This window comes from Aulonocara stuartgranti (genome assembly GCF_965226115.1).
Source record: "Aulonocara stuartgranti genome assembly, chromosome: 3".
NCBI lineage: Eukaryota > Metazoa > Chordata > Actinopteri > Cichliformes > Cichlidae > Aulonocara > Aulonocara stuartgranti.
In genome coordinates, this window is record NC_138941.1 from 32,429,633 (window position 1) to 32,453,418 (window position 23,786).

At 43.5% G+C, this 23,786-nt stretch overlaps 2 protein-coding genes and 1 long non-coding RNA gene across 3 annotated transcripts in view; all 3 read right to left on the reverse strand.

The window, feature by feature from the left end:
* The window catches only part of LOC309704005, a 28,794-nt gene that overhangs the window by 3,453 nt on the left and 1,555 nt on the right, over positions 1–23,786 (reverse strand). The window lies entirely within an intron of this gene.
* On the reverse strand, positions 71–1,763 carry ostc (oligosaccharyltransferase complex subunit). The gene is made up of 4 exons (XM_082528953.1): positions 1,547–1,763; positions 1,064–1,157; positions 793–990; positions 71–640 (listed from the first exon to the last, which is right to left on the reverse strand). The coding sequence occupies exons 1-4, from the start codon at positions 1,683–1,685 to the stop codon at positions 622–624; spliced, it is 450 nt and encodes a 149-aa protein (XP_082385079.1). The 5' UTR covers positions 1,686–1,763; the 3' UTR covers positions 71–621.
* On the reverse strand, positions 3,296–6,445 carry rpl34 (ribosomal protein L34). The gene is made up of 5 exons (XM_082528954.1): positions 6,393–6,445; positions 5,889–5,960; positions 5,574–5,673; positions 3,592–3,695; positions 3,296–3,426 (listed from the first exon to the last, which is right to left on the reverse strand). The coding sequence occupies exons 2-5, from the start codon at positions 5,951–5,953 to the stop codon at positions 3,342–3,344; spliced, it is 354 nt and encodes a 117-aa protein (XP_082385080.1). The 5' UTR covers positions 5,954–5,960; positions 6,393–6,445; the 3' UTR covers positions 3,296–3,341.

Consider the following 23,786-nt stretch of genomic DNA (forward strand, 5'->3'; position numbering starts at 1 on the left):
CTGGATGAATGTGATTTTAAACAATGCTTTGTCCTATTAAACCTACTTCAACAGCACATAACAACCATGAGAAGGTGTGAAAAGGACAGTTTATTTCACCATCTTGTACAAAAATGCAACTGTGACAGGTTCAAGGGTTTCAAGGTTCATAGTTTTCTATACAAAAACGTACATCTGTAATATCACTCAGGTACCCATGTAAGTCCTAATTAGAAATTGGTGATTTTGTCCCATCAATGTTTGGCAGCTTCCTCTCCCTTCTTCCTTCTCTAGGTTCATTTCTCCTACTCCTCAGAACATGTTGGCTTTATCAACATGGCAAAATCATTAATGATGCTGCGCCTGCACGACAAGTTCAGGTGGCAGAGTGTTGAATTTAAGCTGCTAAAGACCTTCTGCTCCACCAGCTTCATAGGAGGTTAAGAGAAAGTGGGAAAGGACGTTACAAAACAAAGACAAAACCAGTGTGTTAGTGTAGTTTGGTCTAATTTCTTGAGCAAGGTCAGTGCTTTCAGTCCTTAATGGTTGTCGATGAAGGGTTGGCTGTATCCACAAACAGAACTGCATGTAAGTTTTCCACATAATTAATATCCTCTTCATTTGAATTTGCTTATTGCAAGTCTAGCCCATGAGATATCCCCTGAAAAGACAAATTAGCACAAATTAGACAACAGCTACAAAGAAGTACAATCAACGACTCAGTCTCCCCTTTAGACAGCTTTGTAAGCTCAGATTGGATATCAAGTATCTGACACGTGGGTCTGGATTCGATAGATTCGAGCTTCGACTTACGGCAGCTTCATGCGCATGAACACTCGGGCCATGAAGAAGCTGAGGAGCACGCTGACAAATCCAATGAAAAGCAGCAGGAAGCGGTTGAGTTTGGGAATGTTGGGTGCATTGGAGCGGTCCAGGATTATAAAGCCCAGGCCTCCCATTGTGAACAGGAAGCTGGATGCTAGTCCTTCCATAATGTACTGACCGTTTACTCTGGAAAACACATCAATAGGATTCAGCTTCAAATCTTTAGACTGTGTTTTAATTCCAAAAATCTTACACGCACCTGTAGGCCAAGAAGGCAACCGGTCTCTGGTGTCCATGCTCATCAGTCATTGAACCCACACTCGGTGGCTCTACGATGACGTCGTAGATGATACCTGTGCAGTGAATGGAGGAAAAAAAAAAGGTTGAATTCATAATTAATTAAGTTTAAGGTAAAGTCTGAGCAGTGAGAGCGCTGACTGAACAGAGAGGTGATAATCACCATAACATCAGTGATCAACAACAACTACAGCAAGATAAAGACAAAGTAAACTACAGATATTCAGTTAGTTTAAGGTAGGCTAGTTTGTTAGCCCTCTATTCTCTTATATTGTTTTGTGATGTATTACACGCTGGTTTACAAGCGCAACAAAACCCCGCAAATCTAACAACGCAACAAAAGCACGTAACTGAGTATTGGCATTAAATACTACACTGATAACATCAAATGCAACACAGAATTATCTGGCTAGCCTTCAGGCTTTTACGTTAGCTTAGCATTTACCTCCAGTGATGAGAAAGTAGGACACAATAACGATCGCATAGACAGTCATGGCCGACGGCATGTGCAGCCATGACGGTTTCTTCAGTTTTATGTTTGGACATTCAAGCACAGCAAAAGGTATACTGTATAAAGTCTCCATGGTGTATGAAAATATTTCCAGTCACCACAGTAGAGGACCTCTCCGCCGCTGAATGCGCAGGCGCAAACACTCGGTTGACGTGTCCCGGAAGTACATTTTTTTTCAGCCAACTAGGCGTTAATATTTTTTAAAGGGATTTTTTTTTGTCATTTACTACTAGCATTAAAAACATATTGCATTTATAGTTACATTAACCCAATTTTATTTAAGAATCAATCAATAAAATATATATATATGTTGGGTAAGGCCAATCTTTTACTGTTTCGTTTCTTAAAGAGACAGTAATCTTTTAGAGGGTTTATTTAAGTGCACAGCTTTGTTGAATGAAACCTTACCACCCAAAACGCTCCTATGTAACCAGTTTCATTCATTTTTATTGACACTTCACTGCATTTAAATATTTCATTATTTTCATTAGTTAAAGTTTTAGCTTCTTCTTCTTTTCTTTTTTTTTTATTCCAGCGCAGTTGTGGTGTGGAGCACCTACAATTTCGTTGTGCATGTACAATGACAATAAAGGGATATACTCATCTATTCTATTCTTATGTTTTTTCCCCTTCACTGCGAAAGTCAACATGATCATGCTTTAATGGTCCTTATTCATCCAGGCATTTAATCATTTCGAGTGCCTTCATTGGACGACACAGCAGAGGACGAGTTATTAATTTGTTTGGTGTTACAAGACCAAGCATCCATTCAAGATACACATGCATAATGCCACAATATACATTTGTTTTACTATGACTGCCACCAAAGGAGTTCTTGAGTGATACCTTGGATTGTTGCTTTTAAACAGTCACACATCTGATTAGCATCCTTGGTGGCTTAAACACTTCTGTATCAGTGAATTGGACCAATGGTTGAAAGAAACCACATTTAATGAAATATTTCATTTTGGTACTCTGAAATGTAGTTGGTACGCCTACTCCATAGCATCTATTTTAAAGCTTTAGTGACTTTTAGTCAATTACATGGTCATAATACTTACTTTAGGGCACAGGTGTTTCACAAGCCTAAAAAAAATAAATAATAAGTGTAGTTTTCTGTTCCATTTACTTGCGATCAACTACTGATCGCTCACGTAATGCACAGGAAACTCAAATACCTCAAAAACACAGCTGTATGTTATGCTTGGACATGAAGTACCCTATCATAGCAAATGTCTTCTTCAGCAGAACTGAACCTTTAGACACTGCAAAACATGTCACAAAGGGCCCCATGAACACAACCAAGATCTGAACCTGCTAGCACCCCAAATTAAACTGAAGGCAAAAAAAAAAAAAAAAAAAGGTACTGCAGAGTTTGATCCTAGGTGCACGCTTTTCTTCTCACAGTCCAGACATTTTTGAAGACTCCCTGTAACAGTCCTGCTGTCCAAACATGTTATTGTAACATCTTTAGTGATAATTTTGCATTTGTTAAACATGTATGCAAAAATTTATTTCCAGTTGCTTCCTTAATCCTGAGGGATCAACACAACAGAAGGCTCTGCATGGGACCTGGCACAAGACCAGAGGAAAAAAAAACAAATCTTTGAAATAGATCCCAAACACACAGACTGTTCAGCAATTTCAATAAAAGAAAAAAAAAATGCTGCGACTCACAACATGTAGTGGATTTGTTTGACATTTTTTATTGTGGCAATACAAATACAGTTTACTTTGACTTCTGGCTCTGTGCCTGTGCCTTGAGCACCTTGACAACGATCTTCTGCTCCTCAATCAGGAAGGCACGCTTGATCCTAATAATAAAAAACAAAGGAGATCAATTAACATAATGAATTAGCTGATCACAGCATACCTAACAAGTTTGTATTTTAGTGCTTTCAAATTAAAAGTTTGATGCCTGTATCAGTCTATTTTCTCAGTAACAAGCATCAGAAGATGAAGGGAAGTGCATCTTTTACCTGTCACGCACACACTTGGCGCACATGGATCCTCCGTAGGCCCTGCTAACGTGCTTCTTGGTCTTGGAGAGCCTCATCAAAACTTGAGGTCTAACAGCGCGAATCTGTAAGAACACAGATATGGATGTTGAGAACAATGGAGGAACAAGCAATTGCAGAGTGACACTTTCAGCAGCACAACCTAGAAAAAGCTGGGCTCAAGGCAGTTGAGCAATTTTATAAGCTCACTTTATAAAAGCACGCTGCCGTGCTTCCCTGGATTCAGACCTGCCTGCAGTGGATCACACAGTGCTGATGACACAAAGCTGTAGGGGTGAACTGGAGGAAGGTGGATTTATATATATATATATACTGCTCTACAAATGATGGTCACTGCAGTGATGTTTTTAATATGACCATAGAAAGATCTCGTAGTTATCTGAAGAACAACCACACTTAAACACCAGCAAGTTTCTTGCATTGAGAAAACTCAAAGGTTTTATCAAAAGTGTACATTTAATGTACTCAAGAGTAGTGAGCAGCTTATCAAATGGTCAGGCATTTAGTGGAAAATGTTCAGGCCTCTATTAAAACAATAACACCCCCCCCCTTTAGAGTCGTTAGCGTAATCACCCAGGAACAACCCTAAAACAACCATGTTTCTATGTGTACACACACTTATTAATAATGTCCTTTCTCAACGTATTTGCACTTTCAAGTGTAAAAACTACTTATTAATACACTGAAATGTCCTTAATTCTCCTTATGAACCCACAACCACCAAAGCAAAGATGATGATGCACATATGTGCACTAAGAGGACCAGTTTGAAATCAAAGTTAACACTTTGAGGTATTTGTAACTTTTATAATAGCTGAATTAAAACCCATTTGAACTAAGGAACTTAAAAGAATTACAGAATAAAGTTTAACTGGGTGTCAAAACCCCGCATCCAGATCCCTCGAGCTGCCATACCACTCCAAGCTGTGGCGCCTGTGGGCTTTTCAACGTTAACCTACCTACAAACGATTTACTAAATTTGGCAGTTCTAACGAACACTTTGTTCCTGGCAGAGAGAGCGTGAGAACTAGCGCATTACCAACATGTTCTTTTATTTGCCTATTGAAAGAAATGACATATACGTGGTAACATTAGCTGAACCTGAAGTGGCATGTTGAGATCAACTGAACTTTAAAAACCCCCACTGGAAACACTGGCACCATTACAAACCCAAGGCACCGTCTATAACGTGGAATTGGCACAAGCCATTAGGCAGTGGTTACAGGGAGTAATAACGTAGTACTCAGGAATAAGCAAACAGCACCAAGTGAAAAGCTTCTGCTCCTGTGAAAGTTGATGTCATGTGCACACAAAATCAGGACATCTCTACTGGTGATTTCACAGCAACAGAAGAAAAGGCATTCGTGGTTGCAGGGAACTGCAGGATTTTCCAAGCTACCTTTCCAGTCCCCAATCCAATGCAGAATGCTTACTTCACCGGATTAATGTAAAAATGTACATTTACAAAAAAAGGAGGAACAAATATACGCTGATGCTTCAACAGCTTGCTGCACTATTGTCTTTACTATAAATCAACCTCATCTACACTTGGCAGTGAGGGATGCTAAGTATCCTAGTCCAGCGGTCTCCAACCTTTTTTGCGCCACGGACCGGTTTATGCCCGACAATATTTTCACAGACCGGCCTTTAAGGTGTTGCAGATAAATACAACAAAATAAAACTAGTACCGGTACCGAAAAAAAGAAGATTTATTCATAACACATGTGAAAAGACCCAGGAAACCGATCAAAACGATAACAAAATAACGCTGAAAACCATACATTTCACACCTGAGCCTCATCTCTCGCGGCCCGGTACCAAACGACTCACGGACCGGTACTGGTCCGAGGCCCGGGGGTTGGGGACTGCTGTCCTAGTCTACAAGTTCTGAAACACAAATTTAAACACAGAGCACCTTCTTCAGGTTACAATGGATATACTTACTCCACGCAGTCTTCCTGGGCAGATGCCACATGCTGACTTGGGGGCCTTGCCGACCTTCTTAGTGTACAGGTACACAATACGATTACCAGGAGTCCGTGAGCTTCACAAAAGCAAAAAGAGGGTGGTTTAGTTTTCTTCAGAGGGACCATGCAAAACATCACAGGAGATGTGGTGTATCATAGTAGCTACTAGCCTATATACAACTACAGCTCCGTCCTGGCATTATGTATTCATAGTCAGGGTACCAGCTCTATATAGATAGACATGCAGTGAGCCAGGCATAGAAGCAAATACAACCGGAGAGAGTTTACTTACAGTCTGGTTTTGTTGGAGGCGGTGTTGTAGGACAACCTACGGCGGTAAGTCAGGCGCTGCACCATCTTGAAGCTGAAAACAAACAAAATTCAGTTAACTGTAGTACACACCGCTGCTATGCTAACCCTGCCCGCTAACAGAGTCCACTCCATTACTTTAATGTTGGCTAAGTAAACACTGACCGGACTTGTTAAACCGGCACTCTCGTTTAAGAGAAACATCGTCTGCAGCCAATTTATCCTTTAAACATGCATTTAAACGCTACTAAAAGCTAAAACACCTCCACCGGCTTGTGCTCAGTACTCAAGAGAACGGCCTTCTCATGTCACACAAAAACTATGTCGTTAAAATCCAGTAAGTCATGAAATAACCCCATAGTTCAGAGCAAAGAGCTCCCCTGAGTAGTATATTTACTTGAACTAGACCACATTAGTTTATTAAAACGTAGGATTACAGTCGATTTTAAACTCATTATGTTTCTGAGGAAAGCAGGGACCGCCATACCTGCTGTCGCCGTAACCGGAAGAGGAAGGAGCCAGGCGGATGATGGGGGTTAAACGGCGTCCATGTGCGCTTTTCTGCCCCCTGCTGGTGGCTTTTTGTTACTACACATCAAGTATAATGTAATTATTGTGTCCTTTAAACGGCTTTATGTCTATAATTTGAAATGAACGTTTCCTCATGTTCATGATGAGATTTTAAGAAAAGTAAAATCCGCTGATATAAAATTAGACAGTCTTTAATCATATTATACTTTAGTGCTGTTTTGCAGCCTTTCACATTTCTGCTCAACACTTTAAGGTGTTACTATGTCAATATGATTGGAAGCAATAAATGGGGGGGGGGGGGCGCTGCTCGAGTCTACTACTGGTTTACTTTCCACAGGCAGGAAACAACAGCCCATTTTCAAAGTAAATATTATGAGTGGTCCAAACAAAGCACAGGTGGAAGTGGAATTACATTGGATTACATGAAACTTTATTTATCCCTCGGGTGGGTTCCTCCGGGAAATTCAGAATTACTGCTGATGTCACAGTAACCTAATACAGTACAGTCATGAGACTGTAGGACCTCTCCTAACTTTTATTTAGCCATCAGGGTACTTAATTTTAAAGGAAATGCAATACACGCATTATCCAGTAGATGGTAGTAGACAGATGACAGATCATACGCAGAAACTGTGTTTTTGGGAATAGAAAATCTGTCCTTTGACATGCTCAGTCATCGTCTGAGAGAACAAAGTATTGCAAAAGGAAGTAATATAGACGGTGAGTGTATTAAGTCCAGTAAGGTTAAACAAAATACTTAAAAAAATTAAAAATATGTTTATTTTTCCATCATTTAAACTACAACCGAGGATCATGGAGGTGTTCGAGCAGACCCCAGCTGGGCTGGGATGACAAAGAAAAAAATTAGATTTATCATCACGTAATAATAATTATAATAATATTTATTATAATTATTATTATTTGTTTAATAAAGGTGAAAAAAATTATTAGTATTACAGTAAAAAGTCTGTGAGTTCGATGCCCAGACTGTCCGGTAATTATAAAATTATATACAATTTTAATTAATTCACAGAATTTTCTCTAATTTTTTATTGTGAATCCACTGTAAAATAAACAAACAAACAAATAGGAATTCTTCTGTCATATAATAGTTTATCTATCCCCTAAACACTTTTGTGTACTAGCAGTGGGAGGGAATCTTTTATCAATAGCAAAATCTTTAAAACTTACAGTTTTAAACATACAGTCAAAATATAAAATCTCTGCAATTCTTCACATTTTCCAAAGCTGCCCAGTTGGTCAAATTGGATTCTTTGCTGGGCCGATTCTGGTCAACCGGGCCTTATGTTTAACACCCCCTCTACAATGAAGATAAGTGTCCAAGCACGAAGCTCCCACCTTTTGGAGCATGGTAGTGGATATTGTTATTTTGGGGGATTCCTTCAATGTCTCACAGTCTGGGCAGCTTGAAACAATTCATTCAACGCCTGTTGAAGTCTGTGAGCCCTCGAGGTTAATCGACTAGAAGTAAACCTTTTACAGAGGAAAACAACTTGCAACTGAACAGTGATGAAAGATGTTGGGGAATCACTTCGTACAGGAAGTTATTTCTATTTAATTATTACTAGTTTCTCAGGTCAAAGATTTGCTAACTTTTTCCACTGCACACTGTGTTTTTGTTGTTGACTGAAAAACAGTTTTTATGTTGTTGCCAGTCAGCACTTCCATAACATTAGATTACCTTCAGTGAAAGTCACTGTTTTCAAAGAGGAAAAAAGGTTTGGCTTGTCCAAATATGTCATAAAAAGTCAACATTTTCCACTAAGTGCACTTTCTTCATCACATCACCATATAGCAAAGATAAGATAAGATAAGATAAGATAACCTTTATTAGTCCCACACGTGGGAAATTTGTTTTGTCACAGCAGGAAGTGGACAGTGCAAAAGTTGAGGCAAAAATTAGAATACAATAAGAATAAATACAGTACACAACTGTACAGAATAGAATAAAATAAAATACTATATACAGTAGAATAAAATAAAATAAATATACAATAAGATAAAAATAGAATACAAATACAAATACTATATACAACTGAGTAAAAATACAACGATGACAGAAAGGATTATTGCACTTAGTGTTATTGCATATGTATGGATGTGTGTGCTTGATCAGTTAAAGTCTTTGTTGTGGAGTCTGACAGCAGTGGGGAGGAAAGACCTGCGAAATCTCTCCGTCCCACACCGTGGGTGCCGCAGTCTCCCACTGAAGGAGCTGCTCAGTGCTGTCACAGTCTGCTGCATGGGGTGGGAGATGTTGTCCATCAGGGATGACAGCTTAGCCGCCGTTCTCCTGTCACTCACCACCTCCACTGGGTCCAGAGGGCATCCTAGAACAGAGCTGGCCCTTCGGATCACCCTGTTCAGTCTCTTCCTGTCCCCAGCAGAGATGCTGCCGCCCCAGCAGACCACGCCATAAAAGATAGCAGAAGCCACAACAGAGTCATAGAAGGTCTTCAGGAGTGGGCCCTCCACTCCAAACGACCTGAGTCTCCGCAGCAGGTACAGCCTGCTCTGCCCTTTCCTGTAGAGGGCGTCTGAGTTATGAGTCCAGTCCAGTCTATTGTTCAGATGAACACCAAGGTACCTGTAGCTGTCCACAGCCTCAATGTCCATATGTAACAGAGTCATAAATAACATTGTTATAATTACACAAAATGTGTTCTAAACCCCCAAACTTCTCCTTTTATACCTGACTTTTAGGACCTCCAAGCCTGTAGTTGTGTTCATTATCAGTTAGAGCCCCTCCTCATTCTTTTCTTCTTCTTTGGTGCAATACTATAAATACAGTGTACCCCTTTTGCCTCTCCCCTTTTTCTACAATTCCCCTGTGGGAGAGGTGGGTGTCATTTCTTTCCAGCACCTTAAAGCACACATAATTCATATTTAACCACCCTGATGTTTATGATTGCGATTTTAATTCAGTTATTGTCATTATTGAGCCTGTTTTTGTAAGATGTTATAAGTGTGTAGTATGTGTGTGTCATAAATGTGTTTTAGGCGCCATAAATGATAGCATGAATATGTATTCCTTGCTAGCTTGGGAGCTGTGGTGGGTTGAGCTAATCCTCTTCCCCACTGTCTGTATTTGGTCGTAGGAGCTGGAGTGGGCAAATTATTTACTTGGAGGTCTTTCTTTCTTTTACCTTTTTTATCAGGTATGTCAGATTTCATGTTGTTTTTGTTTTATCTTATGTCAAATATGTTACGTGTAAATGCATATTTTATGTTTAATGTAAAAATAAATGCCAGCCCTTTTTCTACAATTCCCCTGTGGGAGAGGAGCTGGAGTGGGCAAATTATTTACTTGGAGGTCTTTCTTTCTTTTACCTTTTTTATCAGACACAACGCAGAATCACACCGGTTACACTTGGTGCCGCTGACCCGTCACATCGCCAATCCGCGATCCACCCCTCCTCCTTCTGCTGCCGCTGTTTTCCCGCCTCCTCTCTGCAGCTGTGTGCCAGAATCCTGTGCCCTGCGCTTTGACTCACAGGTTTTTATATCGCGTGTGTGATCGATGCCCCGTAATTTGGCTTGCAGGCATCTCTGTCACGTGTGAACTTAAAGGGCAAATACGTAGGTGATCATTTCTGTCACTGTTTCATATTGTTGCCTCAAATTATACAGGCACGGATTGTAATTTTTTTTCTCTATTGATATTGGCTTTTACAGCCTGTTTTAATTGAGAGGAGAAAACAACATTTTATTTTCTATGGTGTTTTGATTCTTTGATGTTTTTTTTCTTCTCCCCACATTTCATTGTTTTGTGAAGTTTTGCATAATTGTGTGTGGGGGTTAGGCTCGTTTTTTTTTTGCTGTTGAACAGTGATATCTCACTTGGGCCAACATGTTAAGTGAGGAAACTGTGGATAGCGCTTTGCCTGATCTGTTCTCTGCGGGGAGTAATATGACCTTTGGTTTGGGGAGGGGTCATCAGATTGCTCCAAAGTTTTTTGGGAGGGGTAGGCCAGTAGTCCCGGGTATTGGTGCCCACACTGTAGACCAGCCAGTGATGCACTCACCATTAATGCCAGCAGCTAGCTCCACACCAGCTGCTTGCGAACGCCAAACACACACCCAGGCTGTCACTAGTGACATGTTGAGCAGCTTGATCACTGACTTAGCAAAGCAAATTGGGGAAAATATCACATCCTCTCTTAACTCTATGCACCAGCCAGCCCCCACCCAGCCACAGTCTCCCCAGAATGTGCCCTCGAGCTGCAATGACCAGTCCCAGCTGAAGGTTGTTGTTCAGTCAGACACCAAAGCTCCACCATATTTCAAGGGTGACAACACAGATCTATTTCCCATCGGTGAATGGGAGGACATGATGAGATGTTATCTGCACAGAATCAGCTGTGACACAGATGAAGAAATGTTTGCCATATTAATGTCTAGACTAACTGGCAAAGCCAGAGATGTGGTCAAGGTGTCACTTCGTTGCCGCCCTGAGTTGAATCGGAATGATCCTATTACTGCTGTGTTTGACATACTGAGGTCTAACTTCAGCGACTTGACATATTCCAGCCTGCCCATGAAAGATTTCTACAGTACTGTGCCACGTCCAGGTGAGAACGCCATGGATTACTGGATCCGGTTGAACAAGTCTATTGATGCTGCTGATGAGTGTCTCCGCAGGCGCGGCAAGATGGTAGAGGACCCCAGTAGTGAGGTTGTTTCGATGTTCATTAATCACTGTCCTGACCACAGTCTTACGTTGTCTTTTCAACTGAAGGCCCCTGAGGAGTGGACTGCAGCTGAGGTTCAGAGCCGTCTGGACAACTATGTGAGGAAAATGAGACAGTCTAGTGTTTTGTCTCATAATACAGCAAGTCTGTCCATCCCGCATCAGAGCCCTGTCGCTGTTAACAGCCAGCCCCACTCCAGCGGTGCTCAAGCAGTCCCAGTAACACATGAGCCAGCCTCGTATCCTATGCCCTCTGTTCCCTCTGCAGCCACATGTCAGCCTCTCTCTTCTGATGGCATGGTAAGTGTGCAGCAGCCCTCTGCTTGTCCTCCTTTGACTCTACATGTCATGCCCCCATCTTTGCCAGTTTCTGGCCCTCCTCCAGCTGAGCCAGGTGTTCAACAGATGGTAGCACTGTTTGACAAGGTTCTGTCCATGTGCACTGCATCACTAGCCACTGGTCCTAGGTGCCCACAACCCACAGGTCATTCCCATGGGCACCGCAATGCTCATCGTGCTTCGTGCAGAGTGTGTGGCTCACATGAACACACAACCCATGTGCATTGTAGGCTGTACAAGCTATGCCACAGCTGCTTTGACCCTGGACACATGAGGCGTGAATGCCCACAGTTGCACCAGAAACCAAGCGTTTCAGTCCCTCCTCCCACCGATGCTTTAAACTAGCCAGCCCATGTAACGAGAGGGGTAGCATGGGCAGTGTTGATGAAACCCTCAGAAATGCAACAGACCCAGAAGCCATATATGTTAACTGCTGTAGTAGCCTCTCTGATGAGAAGACTGTTATTATGGGTTCACAAAGAGTTGGCAGGGCTAGTGAGTTGTTTTACACTCCAGTGTCGGTCAGTGGCCGGTGTTCCCTGACAAGCATGCTTGATTCAGGAAGTATGTCATGCACACTAAGTGAAGAGGCTGATAGCAAGCTAAGAGCCGCTGGTGTTGCTCTGATTCCGCAGCATATCCCTGAAAATGTGGTGCTGGTTGGTTGCGGTGGCCTTCTCACACAACCGAAATGCATCTATGATTTGGACATTGAAGTATATGGGACTAGGTTTCTTGTACCAACATTTGTGGTTCCTGGGCAAAAAGATGAGCTCATCGTGGGGAGCAATGTGATCCGGCCCATCATTCAGAAGATGAAGGCTGATACAAAGTACTGGGAGCTTATTAACTCCAATTACACTGGCACTGATTGTGAAGACTTCCTGCAGTTGCTGAGCTGTATCTCACGGTGGTCTGCTCCTGTGTTGCCAGATAAAGTAGGTACAGTCAGGTTGCGGAAGAGTGTCACTCTCCTGCCACAAAAAGAATATGTAGTTTGGGGAAAGCTGCCACCTTCTGCCCTCGTGTCTCCAGGAAGTACTGTCGTTGTGGAACCCACGTCAGCCCATTCCACTCCAAAGAACATAATGGTGGGGCGCATTATAACACCCATGTGGGGAGATCGTTGGGTCCCTATGAAAGTCCTTAACCCAACAGAGAGCCCTGTGACACTTCGTCGCAATGCTAAGATTGCGGATGTCTTTCCTTGTATTGCTGTGGAGGACCTGCCCATCACTCAAGGTCTCTGCGAGACTCTGACTGACCAGCATACCAGTTTTCCCCCCTCATCAGACTCTGTGCCTGACTCTGCACAGCTACTCAAAGATGCTGGGTTGGCTGACATTGATATTGAGGGCTGTGAAGTGTCAGATGGGTGGAAGAGGAAATTGGTGGAGCTTGTGTTGACTTACCAAGATGTGTTCTCTAGAGACAAACTGGACTGTGGTGAGGTGAAAGACTTTGTCCATCGTATCCACCTCACTGACGACCGCCCTTTCAGGCTTCCCTATCGCAGAGTACCCCCGGCTCACTATCACAAGTTGCGAGAGGTGCTGTCAGACATGGAGATGAAAGGCATCATCAGTAAGTCCACCAGCGAATACGCCTCGCCACTGGTAATGGTTTGGAAGAAGTCAGGTGACTTGAGGATATGCACTGACTTCCGCTGGCTCAATGCCAAAACCATTAAGGATGCTCACCCACTGCCCCATCAGGCTGACTGTCTTGCTGCCCTTGGTGGGAATGCTTTCTTCAGCACCATGGACCTCACATCTGGGTTCTACAACGTTCCCCTCCATGAGTCTGACAGACGGTACACTGCTTTCACTACACCTCTTGGCCTGTATGAGTACAACAGACTTCCCCAGGGTCTATGCAACAGCCCAGCATCTTTCATGCGGATGATGCTCAGCATCTTTGGTGATTTGAACTTTTCCAGCCTCCTGTGTTATCTTGATGACCTGCTGGTGTTTGCGCCTTCAGAAGAGGAGGCCCTAAGACGTCTTGAGATTGTTTTCTCTCGCCTGAGGACCAGCAATCTGAAGCTGGCGCAGAAAAAATGTCACTTTCTCAGACGCTCTGTGAGGTTTTTGGGTCATGTCGTGGATGCTGGTGGTGTCTCGGTTGATCAGGATAAAGTGAGGGTTATCGCCAATTTTCAGAAGACTGACCTTATGGATGGTGACGGTTGCACCCCTTCTCAGAGGAAAGTGAGATCCTTCCTTGGCATGGTGATGTTTTACCAGCATTTTATTCCAGGGTGCTCTCGTATTGCGAAGCCACTCTTTGCTCTAACTGCCGGTCAGAAGAGGACTAAAGGCTGCCATGGGAGTCGGAAACCTGGAACTTTTCGCAAGCTCACCCCTCAAGATTGGACTCCTGCTTGTGAGAAAGCATTTGAGGGACTCAAAGGTGCACTCCTCAGCTGTGCGGTGCTGGCACATCCTGATTTTGAGAGGCCATTCATCCTTTCAACTGACGCTTCCATGGATGGGCTGGGTGCTGTCTTATCCCAGGTGCCAGCTGGTGAGGAGAGAGCAAGACCTATAGCCTTTGCTAATAAGTCTCTCAGCCGCAGTCAGGCCAAATACCCAGCACACCGGCTCGAATTTTTGGCTCTGAAGTGGGCTGTGTGCGATAAGTTCAGCCACTGGCTCAAGGGTCATCGGTTCACTGTCTGGACTGATAACAATCCTCTCACATACATTCTGACTAAGCCAAAGCTGGATGCCTGTGAACAGCGTTGGGTCTCTAAGCTTGCACCATACTGCTTTGAGATCAAATATGTTCCTGGAAAGCTGAACATTGTGGCAGACACCCTGAGCAGGGAACCGTTTGTGAGGCCGTTGGCCCAGCGGCTCCTGTCGGAGCCCTACTTTGAGCTGCTAGAGCAAGTCAGTGGTGTGAAAGATGCCAGTGTCCAAGATGCCTTCCGTTTGACCTGTCAACCTCAATCGATACGCAGTGCTCCACCCTCTGCTGTGCTTGATGTGTCTCTGTCAACTGATGACGTGTCTTCTCTCATGTCTTCGCTCTGTGAGTGGGAGTCTGCTTCTCGCCAGCGTGCAACATCCCTCGCTGGTCACCTAACCTCCATCAGTCCACCTGACTGTGATGTTACTCATGCGCTGTCCCGTGCTGATCTCCTGTCTCATCAAACAGGGGATCCTGTGATCTCCAGAGTAGCCCGCTATGTTGAGCGTAAGCGCAGACCCTCCAGACGTGAGCGCTGTCATGAGAACCAACATACGTTGCGGCTCCTGAAACAATGGGATAAGCTCACATTCCTCAATGGTGTCCTCTACAGAGTCGTGAGGGACCCACTGACCAAACACAAGAGATTCCAGTTTGTGGTACCTGACTCCCTAAAACAAGTGGTGCTGTCTGGCATACACGACAATGCTGGTCATCAAGGTCAACCTCGCACACTCTCCTTGGCTCGTCAGCGTTTTTTTCTGGTATGATATGGAGAAGGATGTGCGCGGTCATGTGAGAAATTGCCGCAGGTGTGTTCTCAGCAAGACCCCAGAGCCAGCAGCTAGGGCCCCGTTGGAAAGCATTAAGACCTGTGCTCCACTGGAACTTGTGTGCATTGACTTCTGGTCAGCTGAGGACAGCAACAACAAGTCTGTGGATGTCCTTGTGATTACTGACCACTTCACAAAATTAGCACATGCATTCCAATGCCAGGATCAGACAGCTAAGAGAGTCGCTAAAAAGCTCTGGGATGGATTCTTCTGTGTGTATGGCTTCCCTCAGCGCATTCACTCTGACCAGGGAGCTAGTTTTGAGAGTGAGCTGCTTGCAGAGCTTCTGGTTTTGGGTGGCGTTGCCAAATCCCACACTTCACCATACCACCCCATGGGTAATGGTACCACAGAGAGATTTAATCGCACCCTTGGAAACATGTTACGGTCCCTCCCCCCCAGATGTAAGCAGCAATGGCCGCAGATGATACAGTCCATGACGTTTGTGTATAACTGTACGGCACACGAGACCACCGGCTTTGCGCCATTCTACCTGATGTTTGGGAGGGTGCCAAGGTTGCCAGTTGACCTCATGTTTCGGGATGTCCTTCATGATGACACCATTTGTGACTATGATACCTATGTCAAGTCACTGATGGATGACCTGCGCTCTGCCATGCTCCGAGCCCAGGAACACAGCACAACGGAGCAGAGACACCAGTCTGACCAGTACAACAGAAAAGTGAAGGGTCTGCCTCTTTCACTAGGGGACCAGGTGTTGTTGGCAAACAAGGGAGTCAGAGGAAAAAGGAAGCTCTCTGACAAATGGGAACCTGTTGTGTACACGGTAGTTGACTTGGATCCTGCTCTTCACATCTGCCGTATCAGAGACAAAGAAGGTCATGAGCGTGTGGTGCATCGCAACCTGCTCCTTCAAGTTAACTTTTTGCCCTTGGACACAACACTGAATGACGATGCTGCACATCCTGCTGTGAGCGTTGTCAGGGGCCCCGCTGAGTCTGACCTGGATGGGTCTGTGACATCTTTTGGGGGCACAGGAGCTGTACCTCCTGCCACCTGGACTGTGGATTCCGTCTCCAGCATTGGCGAGTGTGATGACCGCACACTATCATGGATCCATCAGCAATCTGCCGCTGACCCGGTCGAAGATGGCGTTCATGGGACCCCTCCCATAATGGGTGTTTCTGATCTTGGTGGGCTGGCTGGTGATGGAGCCTCCCCAGGCTCCCCTGCTGCTTTCCCGTCCCACACTTTTCATTCTCTTGAACCCAAAAATGTGGACGTGGATCAAGGACTTACCACACGTTTTGGTAGAATCATTAAACCAGTTCGTCGCTTGATTGAATCAATGGCTCAACTTGAAACACTCCTTGGTGTTGAACCTGTTCAAGCAGCGGTTATTGATGTGTGAATTTGCTTATTTCTGTATGTTTTTCATTGCTATTGTTTTTGGAAAAGAATAATACAGGCACAGAGTTCATTGTATTTTGTCAGTCTGTGCAGTCTGATGGTGACGCCCATAGATATTATGGCCTGTTTTGTGTGGTGTAAATGGCACCTCATTTTGTCTATAGAAAGTCCTGGGATCTTGCTAGGCGCCGAGCAGGTCTCAGGTCTCTTATCCTCCTTGGAGGAAGCTATGTTGCTGATCTAATTCATTGTATATGTGATGTGAATTTGTTTGAGGCCACTGTATCTGTTATTGTGGGTTTATATATTTTTTTTTTTGGTGTACCCTTTAGGATTTTGTGTAATTCTTGGGGGGTGAATGTAACAGAGTCATAAATAACATTGTTATAATTACACAAAATGTGTTCTAAACCCCCAAACTTCTCCTTTTATACCTGACTTTTAGGACCTCCAAGCCTGTAGTTGTGTTCATTATCAGTTAGAGCCCCTCCTCATTCTTTTCTTCTTCTTTGGTGCAATACTATAAATACAGTGTACCCCTTTTGCCTCTCCCCTTTTTCTACAATTCCCCTGTGGGAGAGGTGGGTGTCATTTCTTTCCAGCACCTTAAAGCACACATAATTCATATTTAACCACCCTGATGTTTATGATTGCGATTTTAATTCAGTTATTGTCATTATTGAGCCTGTTTTTGTAAGATGTTATAAGTGTGTAGTATGTGTGTGTCATAAATGTGTTTTAGGCGCCATAAATGATAGCATGAATATGTATTCCTTGCTAGCTTGGGAGCTGTGGTGGGTTGAGCTAATCCTCTTCCCCACTGTCTGTATTTGGTCGTAGGAGCTGGAGTGGGCAAATTATTTACTTGGAGGTCTTTCTTTCTTTTACCTTTTTTATCAGGTATGTCAGATTTCATGTTGTTTTTGTTTTATCTTATGTCAAATATGTTACGTGTAAATGCATATTTTATGTTTAATGTAAAAATAAATGCCAGCCCTTTTTCTACAATTCCCCTGTGGGAGAGGAGCTGGAGTGGGCAAATTATTTACTTGGAGGTCTTTCTTTCTTTTACCTTTTTTATCAGACACAACGCAGAATCACACCGGTTACACATACCCTGGATGTTCAGTGGTTGCAGTGGAGAATGCTTGTGCCTGCGGAAGTCTACCACCAGTTCCTTGGTTTTACTGGCGTTGATCTGGAGGTAGTTCAGCTGGCACCAGTCCACAAAGTCTTGGGTCAGACCTCTGTACTCCTTGTCGTCCCCATCAGTGATGAGGCCGACTATTGCAGAGTCATCAGAGAACTTCTGCAGGAAGCACTGGGTGGAGTTGTAGGAGAAGTCTGCAGTGTAGATGGTGAAGAGGAACGGAGCCAGAACCGTTCCCTGTGGGGCCCCCGTACTGCAGACGACCCTGTCCGACACACAGCCCTGAGTCCTCACATACTGTGGTCGGTCGGTGAGGTAGTCCAGGATCCAGGTAGTGAGGTGATGGTCCACTCCAGAGTTCACCAGCTTGTCCTTTAGAACCGAGGGAAGAATGGTGTTGAAGGCACTGGAGAAATCAAAGAACATGATTCTCACAGTGCTTCCAGCGGTCTCCAGGTGAGCGAGGGAACGATGTAGGAGGTGAATGACGGCATCATCCGCTCCAATGCCGGGCTGGTAGGCAAACTGAAGTGGGTCCAGTGATGAGCTTGTTAGGCGCCGAAGCTGAGCCAGGACCAACCGCTCCAGGGTCTTCATCAGGTGGGATGTCAGAGCCACCGGTGATAAAACAAAAGTCCAGGTATTTGAACAACACACCTTACCTGCTGCACCTCTAAAGATGAGAGAAAGGACTCAAAATGGCTCCCTATCAAAAAGTTGGGCTTTGTCACAAGCAAGCCAAGCTTGCTTTGCCGCGCTCAGCCAACAGATGGAGAGCTTGGCAATCTTTTACACGAAACATTTGGCAAAGGCAAAGTTCAGCGACAACACTCTGAAGAGTGTGCTGGCATCTTACGAGTCCATTTTAAGGGCATTGAACTGTCTAGTTTGGTGCTTAACTTAGACCTTGTGCCAAGTTTAGCAGTATTTCGTACTGTCTTTGAAGGTGAATGAGTTTAAATATTTTCTGCCTTTCTTTACAATAAAAATGACAGCCTATACAATTCAATGATGCTTAAAGTGAAATTTTTGAAAAGGGTAAGTTAAGGGAGAAAATCACCTTCAGTTCCTTTACCTGTGTATTTTGTGAAGGTTGGGAAACTGTCTAATTTGCTCTAAGATTTCTGTGTGATTAATAAGAATAGCCTCTCACACTGCTATTGTTCTAAAACCTCTTACTGCTGGTGACCTCTGAAGGTCGAAGCATGTTCCTCCTGATCTGTTAAGGGACCGACTTGATTAAGTCCAGATGTGACGTGACCTGGGATTAACCCATTCTTCGGTCTTCTACAAAGGATGCCAAGGAGATTTGCACCAACACCAAGGGACACCAAGGCTCACGCACACTTGTCCAAATAATTAGTAACATCTGCAGCTGGCACTCTGTCTTAACTTCGCCAAAAGTAATTATTCCAAAACATTAGAAATGTAGGTGTTGATCCAGCAAAACATCAACCGATTCCTCACAATCTGAGAGGATGTGACTTCTCTGTATTTTAAAGACCCCCCGACCCCCCTCCGTCAGTCTTGACTTGTCAAAAATGAACCATATCACCTTAAGTGCACTTGATTACGCAACCCTCTCCGACCCCCCCTCTCCACATCTCCTTGGGCCGTCTGTATAATCTGCTGAGATTTAAACCTGCTGCTCCTGTTTAATAAATCCACTGCGATTAAAATAGGATTACAGCTCTGCTTTCGCCTTCCTAATGACATCGGCGCATGAAACATTTTTTGACTTTTTTTCCCCTCACTTGTCTGGTTTTTACCCCGTCTCGTTCACCCACACCTCCTGCTCGTCGAAACCAGACAGACAGCACTGATGTATCCCCCCCCCCCCCCCCCCGCCCCACCCCACCCCACCCCACCCAACATAAACTCACTGCCGCCCAGCAGGTCAGTCCATCTGTGGGGCTGTTGACATAAGGATTAACCTTATAATGCAGCACGCACCCTGTATCAATGCCGTGCCCCTTCACACCACGCTTCTCAATAGCAGATAACAGCCAAAGAATATTTGCTGCACTGTCAGGTTGTTATTTACTCAAACCCGGCACTCATCAAACATCCATGGATAAAAAAAAAGCCATGAAATATTGAAAGGCATGTTGCACCACCAAAGGTCACAAGGACACCCCGCACGTGCTGTCCCTCCTGCTTTTAGAAATGTGACATGAGGGATGAAGAGAGCAAATCGATATGATTTTTTTTCTTGCTTGTTCTGCTTTAGCATTGCCCCGCCATTATTAAATACAGTAAGGTCACAAAAGGCAAAGATTGATTGGATTTGCTTCAGGTGACTTCATGACCCCGGCACAGAAATCCATTCATGATAGTATTTCTTACTTTAATGCACAATGTAGCTTTAAATCAAGCCCGAGTGTTAATGTGCGGGGCTTTTTGAAGTTTCCTCTGAACCTTTAGGGTAATGACATAAAAGGCACACGTAGGAAATTCAGCTTTTTGAAGCATCTCTGTCACTTTCCAGACTATCTTGACCATAACACACTCTGGAGGACACACTAGTTAAATTCAAAGTACTGAACAATTATATAAAAATATAGTTAAGATTAACCAGGTCAAAAATACAAAACCGCCGTTTCACTGTGGTTCAGGTCATGTTTTGTTTTTAATTTAAAAGAGTTTCAGTTTTATAATTAAAAGTTGCACGCAGCAGGGTGGTCTGGCTCTCTTCCCCAGTATACCTCTGTCCTGTCTTCCTCAGCCCAAACTGGTCACGGTAGATGGCTGCCACTTCCTGGTTCTGCTGAAGGTTTCTTCCTGTGAAAAAGGTGTTTTTCCTTCCCACTGTTGCCAAGTGCTTGCTCCTAAGGGTTTGTTTGATTGTTGGGGTTTTCTCTATTATTTTTACCCTACAATACAAAGTGCTTTGAGATGACTGTTATTTTGTTTGGGTACTATATAAATAAAATTGAATTGAAAGCACCATGTCCAGTGACTTTTAAGGTCAGGAAGCTGACTTCTTTAGGTTTCATTGAAATGTTTCAGCAATACTGGGAGGATTGCACGTGTTTCGATTCCCTCAGAATAAACTTTAATGAGTTTTGCTTTACGGTCTCAAAAATTTGAACAGATTTCAGTTTGCTCAGTATTGTGGTTTATTTCCAAATAGCTCATAATCGACACTCATAAAAATGCAGAAAGTGCTGACTGCAATTTGACTCAATGTAAATTTACAGGGGATTTTTCAACACAAGTACAATGTAAAACATTAAAGTTATTGGAATCTGGTCAAATGACATTTACTTGATTGGTATACATTCAATTATACCAGTCATATTTTCCTTAATGAATAATTATTTGGATAAATCAACCTTCTGATTTCATATATTTCAGTTGCACTTTACTTAAGACTATTGCTTTATACTTATGAGGGCAAAGAAAGTTTTGTTTGAGTGCAGTGACACACACAACTTCAGCGGTACTAGCAAACATCAGCACGTTAATGATGTAACACCTTCACCCCATCCTAGTACAACGAGTAGTTTAAAAAAATAAATAAACAAAAGAAAATACAGAAATCAAAAATTACAAACCAGTTTGAAAAGTTTTGGACTAACGTGCGCTAACATATACCATGAAAGCAGGGTTTCACTTTCACAGTGTGTGCTTGCATCTAATCAGCCCAGCACCCGGCGATCAAACCTGCTTGTGGATTATCGTTTCGTTAATCCCTTTTGCACTACTTCTGCTAAAATGAATCCCCCCCCCCCCCCCTCATTTTAAGACAAATTGGTCCCGCCCACATTATCTTGGAACAATCTTGGTTTTATGCTGAGCTTTGAATATATTTATGCTGCCATTTTTGCCACTTCCTGAGCATCTCATTTCCACCTTTTCCTAAGGAGCAGGTGGTCTGTTCAAGCCTCTTTGTAGAGACTTGTGGTTGTGATGGGTGGGGTTATTAATTTGGGGCTTTCGACATCTAATCCAGAGAAAGTCTTTTAGAAAAAGCTTATCTTGAGACTCCAATTTCACTTCTTTCCTCAGCTATAAGAGCAAAAAGCTTGTTTAATAGCTCTAACTCAGTACTTTGCTTTAGTCAGTTGTACTTCCCTCTTCACCAGAAAAAACTTGCTTGGTTATCATCACCCTATCTATCCGCCCCACCGTGCCCCAATGCCCACAAATCCTTACAACAATGTGGGACACAAAGGCTTGGATTTAGCTGTCAGGCCAAAGTGAGGGTAGGTTGGGTGGGCCTGGTGTGGAGGGGAGGGGTCATTTGTTTTTGTCACAGTACCTATTTCAGACATATCAAAACAACTGCCACCATCACCCTTCCTCTGTACCGCAACCCAAATGACCCGTGACCAGTCATCACTTTTATCCTCGACACGGAGCCAGATTGTGAGCGCTCGGTGCTGGGGGTGTAGAAGAGAGGCTTGCGTGTGTGCTGTGGGACTATTGTTGAAAAAGAGCTGACAGCTTGGATGGGATCTCATCTGATAGGCATAAATATGGACGAATTGAAAAACACGCTTACAGACAATATGGTTGTGTTGGAGACAACCCTGAAGAAGTCAAAAACATTTAAAAAGCCTGTTCTGAGTTGTATGATCTAGTAACCAGGCACATACTTGTCCGTCCAGATCTGTAGTCAGTTTGCAGCCATGATCTCACACTGGCTCAATTATAGCTTAAGTAGAGCCCGACTGATACTGAATTTTGGTTGGGCGAGTTTTTAAAACTAAAGATATCCAATATGTCTGTATTTCAGACAATGTTCACATTCATACTGTATAAATGCAATATGTAATATTTATCACTGTTTAACTTTCCAATAATGGTGCTAATTTCACTTATAACTTGCACCATCGTGTGTCTACCTGTGATGCTGCTCTACTGCATGTGCAGCAGGACTGCAAGTGTGAATGAAATAGGCTCATGTTTTCCCACCAGTGTTCCCAAATTAAAGTGTGGCCAAATCGAACAGAGAAGTGTGTTTTTCAAGAGACTGCAGGACAAAGTCATTTAGACCTTTGACCACCAAATTCTGATCACTTAATTTGCAAAAACCAAGTCAGTGCTTCTTCAGCAAATGTAAGATATTTCCTGAGACATTTCATGCATGTCTATCCATGAGAGAGAAAACAACATGTTTCTGTCCAGTCCAGGATGTGCTGCTGGTGTGGAAGCATGAAAATGGCTCAGCTATTGGCCATTTGGTGTCATTAAATCAATACTTAGATCAGGTTTCTTGATTTACTTTCACACCTACCTGGACCCAGGCTATAGGGGGAACTCCACAGGTTTTTGCATTATTAATAAATTTGTAGATTTACAAAACAACCAGTACAAGAGCTGCTCACTTCGCAAATAAATCCCTTACCAAAAACCACAATGGTTACTGGTCACAAAAGATCATGCTATCAATAATGTGATGTAAGTTAAATCTCTCTGCCTCTGTGTTTCCTGTTAGGTAACAAGAAACAGCCACAGGGTACAAGAGAGGTTAGCAGAGGGGGAAATCAATGAGGTCAGTGAATCGTGATTTGTCATACAGCACCAGACCATTAGTGTCACACATACTTTATCACACTGCATAAAGATTATTTGTCTGTGTCAGTCCAACAGGAATTGTCCCACAGGCTACTAAGTAGCTGGGGACTTATTTGACATGAGGGGGAATCATGGCTACCCCGTGTACTACTGCAGGGTTTTGTGAGATGAAGAGGTGGCATGGGCTGACATATTAAAAAATGAACAAATTGGAATATGACGCTCATCCATCCATTCATTCATTTTCAGCTATTTATCTGGGTCTGGCCTGCAGAGCAGCAGTCTGAGGAGATGTCTAGACTTCCCTCTCCCAGGCCACCTTCTCCAGCTCATCCGCTTGTCTGTGGGGACACCAAAGGAGACTGGTATAGGCAGCAGAGAAACATGTTCCACCCAGCATGTCCTGGGTCTCATCCAAGTCTCCTCCCAGCTGGGGATACCTGAAACATCTCACCTAGAAGGCATCCAGGAGCCATCCTAATCAGATGCCTGAAGCACCTCAACTGGCTCCTTTCAGTGTAGAGGGGTACATACTCTACTTGCCACTCTCCAATAAAGCTCATGTGATCTTTAAAGTTTATAAAAAATGACCATATTAGATTTAAAGTTGGCCACTGTCGTCTTTCAGGTCTTGCAATCATTCGCCTCTCGATCACTGGAAGTCGTCTGTGAAGGTTCTCAGTCATCCAGGTCATCGTACTCTAAGGAGCTTGGAAAGAAAAGCGTCTG

What these genes read in the sequence shown, in the direction of transcription:
- ostc (XM_082528953.1), bottom strand. Translation starts at nt 1,685, where the DNA reads ATGGAGACTTTATACAGTATACCTTTTGCTGTGCTTGAATGTCCAAAC. An exon ending in CTACTTTCTCATCACTGGAG is followed by an intron (nt 1,158 to 1,546) that starts GTAAATGCTAAG and finishes TTCACTGCACAG; the next exon opens with GTATCATCTACGACGTCATC. An exon ending in GTTGCCTTCTTGGCCTACAG is followed by an intron (nt 991 to 1,063) that starts GTGCGTGTAAGA and finishes TGTGTTTTCCAG; the next exon opens with AGTAAACGGTCAGTACATTA.
- rpl34 (XM_082528954.1), bottom strand. Translation starts at nt 5,953, where the DNA reads ATGGTGCAGCGCCTGACTTACCGCCGTAGGTTGTCCTACAACACCGCC. An exon ending in GCCTCCAACAAAACCAGACT is followed by an intron (nt 5,674 to 5,888) that starts GTAAGTAAACTC and finishes GCTTTTGTGAAG; the next exon opens with CTCACGGACTCCTGGTAATC. An exon ending in GCCAAGTGTGTGCGTGACAG is followed by an intron (nt 3,427 to 3,591) that starts GTAAAAGATGCA and finishes TTTTATTATTAG; the next exon opens with GATCAAGCGTGCCTTCCTGA.